The sequence below is a fragment of the Apis mellifera genome, linkage group LG2, assembly GCF_003254395.2.
Source record: "Apis mellifera strain DH4 linkage group LG2, Amel_HAv3.1, whole genome shotgun sequence".
Classification (NCBI taxonomy): domain Eukaryota; kingdom Metazoa; phylum Arthropoda; class Insecta; order Hymenoptera; family Apidae; genus Apis; species Apis mellifera.
The window spans coordinates 7,803,025-7,813,542 of NC_037639.1; the positions used below are offsets into that span (position 1 = coordinate 7,803,025).

Consider the following 10,518-nt stretch of genomic DNA (forward strand, 5'->3'; position numbering starts at 1 on the left):
GATGGCGTCAACCATGGTACATTTGGTTATCACTGTTTCAAGTGATACGTCAAATGTGACATGAGTTTTTTTTCAAATACTATATGACAATTTAATTAATAACGTTGTCCATCATTTAAATCGAAATGGGTATTTTTTTTGCAAAGAAAAAACCACCAAGTCGTGTCACAGAACAAGATAAGGCTATTTTAGTACGTGTTTCATAAATTTTCTAACCTCAACTGTTTTTATTTTCGACATAAATTAAGAAATCTTAAATATTTTTACAGCAATTAAAACAAACTAGAGATAAAATCAAACAATATCAACGAAGAATTGAGCAAAATCTTGAGAAAGAACGATTACTTGCGAAAAAACTTATAGAAAATAAGCAAAGAGAGTTAATATCAGATTTGTATTTATATTTATATTTGATATAATGACTTTATAATTTTATTAAATACAATACATTTTTTAGACGAGCTTTACTACTTTTACGAAAAAAGAAGTTCCAAGAACAAATATTATCAAAGACTGATGGACAGCTAGAAAATCTTGAACACATGGTACATGATTTAGAATTTGCACAAGTAGAATTAAGAGTTGTCGATGGCTTAAAAATAGGCAATGCTGCATTGAAGAAACTACATGATTTATTGTCTATTGATGAAATTGAAAAAATCATGGATGAAACTAGAGAAGGCATTGAAAAACAAAAAGAAATTGACGATATATTGTCAGGAGAACTTACTGAAAATGATGAGACTGAAGTTGAAGCAGAACTTGATATTTTGTTAGCGACAGAATTCGAAGAAAAGGCACCAAAAGTACCAAAGGATATAATATTACTAGAAATACCCAAAGAATTACCAGAAAAGAAAGAAGGTAAAATCTTTCCGTTATCAAATTTAAATTATTATCCTCTACATATAAACATATTCAATTTTTATTTTATTATATTTCCAGAACGAAGAAAAGAAAAAACACAAGAAGCTATTGCTCTCGAAGCATAAAAAGTGGTAATTATCAGTATTTTATTGTATTGACACATTGCGCAGAGATCTTTGTATATATGTACAGTACATTGAATATAAGACTCTGCGTAAATAGTTGTCATTCAAAGAGTGTAATTAAGGGAATGGAACTTACATTTTATTAGCAAGGTGTTCTTTAAGTACTAAAAACTATCATTATTATTATAATGTATGTACATGTGATTTTAATACAGCAGATAAAAATTTCGATACAATGAATACATGATATCTCTTTTATAAATTACATATGTCATATGTTTCAAAATTTTAATTATATTTGTACTACCTTGTAATGTTATCTTTTTATCTTATTATTGGTCTCTCTTATATGTAGTTATATAAAAAGGAATGAAAACTGTTTAATAAATACTTTATTTACAGTATGATTAAATCTAAATCTAAAAATTAATATATTAATAATTAATTATTAATATATTAATATATTAATATTAATATATTAATATTTCTCAAGTTTCAATCATGCAGGTTACTATTTAATTATCTGATTATTAAGAATATATTTTTAACCAATTAACACTTCGTAATTTTAAAAAAAAACATCACTAAACTATGTTTCGTACTCGTGCACTAAAAACAAATAATAAGAATACATTTTTTTAACAATTAACACTTCGTAATTTTGAAAAAAAACCACTGAAATATGTTTCGCACTCGTGCACCAAAAACAAATATAAACTGAACGAATAAAATTTAAAATTTTAGGAATCAGCGCCATCTCTAGAGTATTATAAATCAATAATTGAATAGAAATAGAGATAATTCAAGGAACTAGCGCCATCTCTGGAGTATTATGAACAAATAATCGAATAGAAATAGAGATAATTCGAGTAACTAGCGCCATCTCTGGAGTATTATGAACAAATAATCGAATAGAAATAGAGATAATTCGAGTAACTAGCGCCATCTCTTGAGTATCAAATTTTTCGCCAAGAGATGATATTTAATTTTTACGGAACTCGAGAGATGGCGCCACCGATCAAATTTACTCTCTCTCTGTCTTTCTCCTTTTATTTCTTTTCCTTGTTTACATGAGTTTCATTTGCGGCACTCTAGAGATGGCGCTAATTTCCAAATTTTTATTCTATCTCTATCCTTTTCCTAGTATTCGCTCTTCTTGTTATATGCTCAGGAGACGATTCTGATTTAACTTATTGATTAAAAATAAAATTCATAGTATCTATTTAAATCAATTGTTATATGATGTATTAAGTATATATATCTTATATTTATTTTTGTATATTTATATCACAGATATATAAAATTGATTATTTATTTTTATTTAAAACTTAATCACTTACATTTTTTTTTTTTTTTGTTTCTTTTTATCAATTTCATTGATTGAACTGAATATATTTCTTTAATATATTTCCTATTAACTGTTTTAAAATTAAATAACAAAACAATTTCGTTCTATTATTTTATCTATTATAATTTTTCTTCTATGCTATAGTTTTATACATATAAATAGAAGGTCACACGTGACGAATTAGTGTAAATTATTCAAAGACTGATAAGATAATAATACCAAGAAATTTTTTAATATATACTTTCTTGCCTTCGAGAAATTTTACATATATATATTTCACATTTTCAATTTTAAATATAATATAATCGATAGTTATCTATCGAACTTATCAATCTTATCATACATTTGAAGATTAAAGTTAATCAATTTTTATAATTTTATAATAAAAAAAATATATAAATATTTCATTTTATTTAATTTAAATTTACAAAAGGAAAATTATGAAATATTCCTATTGCAAGACGTTCTATTATAATATAATTTGACTTGTACTTTATTCTGCTTAATTTACATAATTAGACAAACATTTCCTCGCTGTGCATATTAAATATCATGCAGGTCATCTATATGGCATCAAAATTTTTTCTTCTATTAACATGATGTTTTCGAGATTAGTAGTATGATATTTTTTAAAATTTATTGAACCATTTGATCATTTCGATATGAATTCAAATATTAATCACGTCATAGATAACAAGTCATTTAAATAATATATCATTTATCATATAAGTAATATATAATATTTATCACATAAATCATTTAAAAATTGCTTTATTTTTATCTAAAATCTTTAATATAGATAAAAATAAATCTTTAGTATTTAATTTATCAAATTACATCATATTTATAATAAATAATTTTTAAATGATCCATATGATTCGTGTTATGTAATATGTATTTTGATATTTTTTTTAACTATATACCAAACATTTTTAATCGTGTCACGAATTCATTCTTTGTTTAACAGACGATCACCTTTAGTTTTAATAATATTTGCATCTCGTGCCTTGTACCGAACAACGTCAACGAGCAACGATTTTGTCAGATCCAATGGTGATTGTACGATAGAAAAAAACATCGCTTGAATATGTAAGTTGATCTGTCGAATCCAGACAAGACCAGCTTACTATGCCAATAACGACGTACAAATTGTTTGAATAAATGTATGGCGCTTATGAAATGATTTTATATCGGTTAAACGATCAACACGATTTCAAGGTACGATCTCAATATAATTCCATCATATATTATAATAATTAATATCAATTACTTATCAACGTGTTAATCGAATACTTAAGCAGGATACATTTCTAATCATTAATATGTCAATTACAATGTTAATTATCATCTCTCGATGTAAATTTTAAACCAATAGCTTTTATCGAAGAAGACTAAAAAAAAAAATCTTTAATCAGTTTACCACGATCTTTGTACTGTATAATATCAGTAGAATGTTTTTTTTAAATATTTGTTTCCTCGACTAGACTAGCCATTTTCATAATTTTGTATTCACGATTATTTAATTTCATTTATTAATTTTTAATTACAATCTCGCAAAAGTTATTATTTCATTATTCCCTGTTTTCCTAAAAATATTTTATTTTTAAATTGTTACAATATCATTGTAGAATAAACAATTCTTCATTGGTAATTCTATAAAAAATTAGATACTTTCATTACGAAAGTATATATATTTAGTACGATTATTCGATATCATTCATAATTATTCAATATTTTCGTCGAAAGAATGATGCAATAATTAATATTTTACTCGCATAAGAATATAATCTGTTTCTAAATTAATCATTTCTTGACATATCTTCCGTTCTCTTCTTCGAAAAATTAATATCTTTCAGAAATAAAAGAAGAAAAAGGAACAAAAAAAATTTCAAGGTACCATTAAACTGGAAAGCAAGCAAAAAATTAACTTGTATACAAATATTACGAACGAAGATATATCTCGCAACGTTTATAAATTAAATATCGATCGAATATCGCGTTGTTCGATCGAATCAAAAATCTATTAATCCAAACATTCGAGAGAAATGTTTTATATTCGTAAAATACAGATAAAAATATTCAACGTCAAATAAATTCCATTTATACGGAATGATGACACAAGAGAAGATAAATAAAAATTACGCGAGTTTTCTAAAGTTTCGAGAAGATGAAATCGTTTCTTCGAAGATCAGGAAGATCGAAGGAAAATATGGAATACAATTGCAATCGATTAACATTTCAGCAATATTATCAATGATTCACGTTTAAAATATGTGACCACGATCCTAGTGGCAAATTACAGGAAGTATCGCTTCTGATATTTAAAATGACGGCTCTGCTTATGGATCAGCGATTCCGTATTTAAAACCGGATGACCTTCGTGGAACAAGAGGGACGAAGAGAAAGGAAGAACGGCCAAGGAACGGGATTCGTTGACTAACCTCGGATCATGAAATCTTCTTTCCTTTTTCTCTCCCTCGTGATCGGATATTATTGCTCTCCTTATCTACAATATTATAATCCGGATATTACAAGTAAGTTCAACGATTCGTGATCGATTAATAGACGAATCGAATGACACTGAGCGTTGCATAATGTGAGACGCGAAATATTTTCACTTTATGTCAGATGATTACTTTTTCATAATGGATTATTGATGAGTGGAGAATTCTATCTTGAAATTTCGATAATTAGCGTAGACCATTATGCACAATCGATATAATACTTTTATAAATTTCTCGTGTAATAAGAATTATATCGTGATAAATATCCTAAATGTTTAATAATAATATTAACGACATCTTTTTTTAACAAGTTAATAAATTTTCTTGTGTGATAGTAATAAGTTTGGCAAAGATTCATAGGTACAAGTACAATTTTATAAATTATCTGAGATTTGTTATTCAATATTAAATTTTAAAATTAGTGCAACAGATATATTTTATGTTATTAATTAACAAATTATTGGGCAAGAAAATTCTATATTGCTGAACAATTGTTATTTCAAAAACAAATATACAATATATCATTAATTGGAAAATTTGAAACCAATTTGAAACTTGTTGCTTCGACAACAATAACAAGTATTAACTTCGTTTCAATTCTCAACAATAAATAAATTGAAACGAATGAGAACTGGATAATGACCGATTAGAAATACAATTGGCGTTGATGCAAATATTCAGATTCAGATTCGTTTATCTTCTTACACTATTCTAAAAAAAAACTTTCGCGCTTGACAATTTCCATACCAAAAATATTGTTATCAGATATTGTTATCTTTTATACCGCGACGTAATTTCTAGAATATCTCCCGATGATTTCATCGTCTAAAAATGACCCTGGCTGTGACTTCTCTCCTCAAGACCAAACTGGGAATTACTCGCGTATATATCGATCTTGTTATTTAGCGTCGATTTTAGATGTTAGCAACAGCATTATCATGCCACGTGGTGCGAGAAATATGTCGCGAAGGAAACAAATTAGACGCAATTTCGAGGAGGATTTCGTCTAGATAAGACGAGAAGTTTTGCCATTTGATTTACGACTTTAAATATAGCATTTTTGATTGTTGCTTTGTTCGTTTAGAGGCAAATAATGACGGGGTATCTTCGCATTTCGAAAATGCAGAATCAATCTTTGTTCTTCTCTCAAACAATTTCGTTGATTAAAATTTTATCGATTTGAAACGCTTCCAATAAATTTACAAAAAAATTACTCGTCACGTTTCAAACGAGGGCTTTCAAAAGATTACAAAGAAAGGAAGAAATGATAATTAGTTTATAATTTAAACGAAAGTTTCAACAAAAAATATTATCGTGTCTTGAATTTTATTCCTATCCAAATAGGTTTAATAAGTGATATTTAATAGATTCGTATCACACTTAGATACTTGGATGGATCGCTTAGATAGAAACCATTTCCTTAAGGATTTTTTTTTTTTACAAAATCGTTGCGTCGAATATTTCGCGGACGAGAGAGAAAAAAATATATCTTATCTCAGCGGGAATATCGCAGATAAAACATTAGGACGACACCTTTATCTCCGGCGTATTACGTGACGCCTCGCAGGTTATGATGTTTTCGTTCGTTTCGGTGTCTCTTTTTATTGTTCTCATTAAATATCTCTTATCAAAGTATAAATAAATACCCCCTATTGCGATATTAAACTTCTAATTCTTGCGATTCTTGTGACGAATGCGAAAATTTCTTAATCTCGTATCTTTCTTGAAGTTAATACTTTCTAATGAATTATTATTCCTTCGAATGAAATTTTAAACGAATATTAATTTCTTTCGAGGATTCATCGTTACGTGTATATAAATTTTTATAATATTCGCAGTAACAAAAATTAATTTTGTTATTAAATACAGAATTACAATTGTTGAAATATAAATGTCGAAAAAAAAGCAATCTTTAAGAGAAATATTTAGAAATATTTCGATACTTAATATTAGATATGACGACACTTAGAATATAAAGAATCGTTAAAAATAGAAATATTTGAAAAAGTTTTATACACATCAATCTAATGCAATTTCAAAATCAAATAATCTCTGTTAAATTTCACTCTGTGTTGCGCTAACTCGTTAAAGTCAAGTTCGAGATAAATATTTTCGATTTCCTTCGAGGCTTTCATCGAGGGTTGATACTACTACGTTATTTCCAAAATAAACATATCAATGCGAAACACACGCAATCTCTGTTCCAATCAAATCTCTCTCTCTCTCTTTTTCTCGTACATTCCATCCTCCCTCCGTGACTTCTTCTCGAAAACAACGATCCGTCTTGCAATAATAGCAACAACGCGCCAATCAGCTTAAATTGGCCGATGCATCGATTTGCATACATTGATTTACCTTCGTTTCCACCATTGGATTTACATTGAATCGTTTCTAAACCTATCCCTCTTGATTCCAACCACGAGATACCTCCTCTTATACAATGTGTAACAGTATCATGCGCAGATTATGATCCTCGAAGGTTGCGGAAGTGCCATGGGAGAGAGATAAAAGTTTCGTTTCACGGTGATGCATCTTTCATAACAGTGTTGTTTTATTATAATTTTTCTTGTCGCTTTTTATCTTATTCTCGTCTTATCCATCGAAATTGTTCGCGATTAAATTTTATGTACATTGATAATTTTCATGGATTGAAAATTAAGGAGTATTACACGCAAACGATGACAATAAACTTGAGAAAAAATCGAGAAGAATATCTGATCGTGATCTTCGTCAGGGAAATATTATTATTTCATCGATTTCTGTATATGAAATTAATCTAAAAAATAGAATTCGATTTTACGCTTGATTTCATAATCTTTCAAAGAAATTTATGTTAAAGACATAAGTGGACAGTTAAATGTATTTAATAGTAGTTTATCTACTTTTGTCCTTGAATGTTTAAGCAATAATTGCAAAACATTTTTCGAACAGATATAAAAAATAGCTGAATATTTTGTTTCGAATGCTAAGTAAGCAAAAGAGAAAATAAAAAATTTAATGGGTTTCAATCATTATCAAAAATATATGTTTTTTTTTCTCTCATCAATGACATTCCTTTTTTTTCTTTTTTTTTTAAAGAAACAAATTTAATAAATCATTTAAAATTTTTCTTTCAAACAAAAATACGTTTGAAAATAAAATCGATGATTGAGGATATTAAACAATACCAGGAAAGTTAAAAGTTTGTGAACAATTGTATCGAAGATTATTGAGTAAAGAGAAAGCATCATTTTACAGTTAGTAAGTTTAAAGGAGTGGTTGTTAAAGAATACCATTATTGAATCTAGTAAAGGAAAAAAGAGATAAAAGATTTCAGTCAAGGGGAAAATGCTTTAATTGGGCAGAAGAACAATGGCGTGAGGCGTTGTATACTGACGGGTTAAAGTGAGTCATACCCATATACAAGGTGAGACATCTGTCACGACCAAGTGTCAGAAGTTTTCATCCAATTCTATATAGAAAATATTTATTTGAAATAGAATAAGTTTTTATTTATCGTATTATTCCTTTTCTCAATTTTTCAAAAATATCCAAACAATTGAATCTTTATTAGAAAAAGTAACAATTAAATCAAACAATTAGATCTTACAACGATGAGATACTATAATATGGATTTCTCAAAAAATTTATTATCACATCTCATTTAAAACACAGGAAACAATATTTCACCAGTTGATGGCAACACGTTCTCTTACGTATCCCCAAGCCCATTCAAATTATAATCAAAATTTGAACGATAACATTTCTTTCTAAGTGCATTGACCTTTCACTTCCCTCGTCCTTTTGTTTCATCCTTTCGTTTCATGCACTTTTCCACGATGATACGTTTCCTTCGATACATTTTCCAACAAAATTTGAACAATAACATTTCTTTCTAAGTGCATTGACCTTTCAATCTCCGTTATCCTTCTGTTTCATCCTTTTATTTCATCCACTTTTTCTCAATGATACGTTTCCTTTGATATATTTTCAATTCAATATTTTATATAGAACGTATAATAAATTGCATCGGATTAAGTTACAAAGCTGGTTGATTCATCTTATATACCTGGCCACCGATGTGCGAAACAAGATACACCGGTGAGATTTTACAAATAGAACGAGACACGAAACAGCCATTTCGTCCCGTGAACGTTAATTGTACCGTTGCTTTGAACGAGGCCTGAGACGTGCCCACGATGCGGAGCGAACAACAACTGGTCATTTCTCTCTTCATTTCAGATACGTGCATACGCTCTTCGTGTACTTTTCCTTTTTTTTTCTCCTCCCCCTCTTCTCTCTCTCTTTTTATCCTTCTTTTTTTTTTTTTAATATTGTTCACGATCTCGGTAAACGAGAAACAAATATCTCGATATCTTTCGTCGCAATAAGATGGCACAGGTTAACTGAGAAGTGGTAATAGACGATAAATTGAAATTAATGCCTGCGCTCTTGGCCGTGCTTCAATGTTGTTTCAATGTTGCACACGAACGTAGAAATAGAGCCGGATTAACGCAAAGTCGTTTCTTTATCTCTCGTGACTTTGTTTGCAGTTTCAGATAATATTTCGAGCTTCGTTCGAGAGATATAACGATCGGTTAAAAAATTATTGTATAATAAAAATGAAATGAATCATGTATTTGCAAATATTTGTAACACCGTGTACAAGGTGTTTGAAAAAATAAAAAAAAGAGTGAATAAATAATAGAATAAAAAAAAATTGTTTTTCTTTGGAAGGGAGAAGAATTATCCAATTTGTTGAATGAGTAAATTTTGTTAATAAGAGATTGTTATTATTTTGAAACGATGAAATAAAAAATATTATTTTTGAAGAATAATCATGTTCAATTTTACACAAATTTTTTTTTTTAATATATTATAGAGGATTATATGTATTTTACATATAATATAAAGGGTTTTTAATGTTACTTCTTTTATTCAAGTAATAATAAAGTGTGGGATATTCCGTGAAACTTGGAATTGATCGAACGTATCAAACATTGTATATATATATATCTATAAGAAAAGTTTTCATGTTAGTTCAACTTTTAAACTATCCTTGACCCCTTGTTCATTATTTAAGTTTTTATTCGAATATTCATTCGTGTTAGTAAACATTTGAAAAAAAAAAAAATACGCGTATATTAAATTTCAAAGAGAAAGATCAAAGGACATCATATTTTCTGTTTTCATAATATAATTAATTACGATGTAAAAGTGCGTATAATTATATTTTTATTGCGTCGAATATGATGAAATATATCGAGTTTCTGAAAACCGTCTATCTTCATTCGAATTTTGCGAACTCAGTTAGTTATATCTTTCATATTAACTAAGCAGTAAGCGGTTCCAGACGATCAAAGTTAGACACGTATCGCTAATGGTTTCTATTTCGCATATTTGTTGAATATTCAAATACACGTGTATCGAAACACGATGGGAGCCGAGATTTAAACCCTAATTGTAATTTTTATTACATTTCTGCATTTCTATTATACACGTATGTACACGTGTATTACAAAGGTATTCTGATGATATAAAGATATAAATGAAATACAAGATACCTCACATGATATTTACTTTTTGGATGATTCTGAAATAATCCAGGTCTTTCTGGAAACTTTTCAAAATTTTATATTCTTACTTATCAGTAATAATATTGAATCAAGTAAATTAAAAAAAAAAAATTGAAAAT

General features: G+C 28.1%; 1 protein-coding gene across 1 annotated transcript; it reads left to right on the forward strand.

Annotated features, from left to right (window-relative positions):
* On the forward strand, positions 1-1,259 carry LOC410883 (charged multivesicular body protein 6). Its single transcript, XM_394359.6, has 4 exons — positions 1-191; positions 270-379; positions 458-864; positions 946-1,259. Exons 1-4 carry the CDS (start codon positions 126-128, stop codon positions 990-992), a joined length of 630 nt encoding a protein of 209 aa, XP_394359.2. The 5' UTR covers positions 1-125; the 3' UTR covers positions 993-1,259.
* The last annotated feature ends 9,259 nt before the right edge of the window (positions 1,260-10,518 follow it).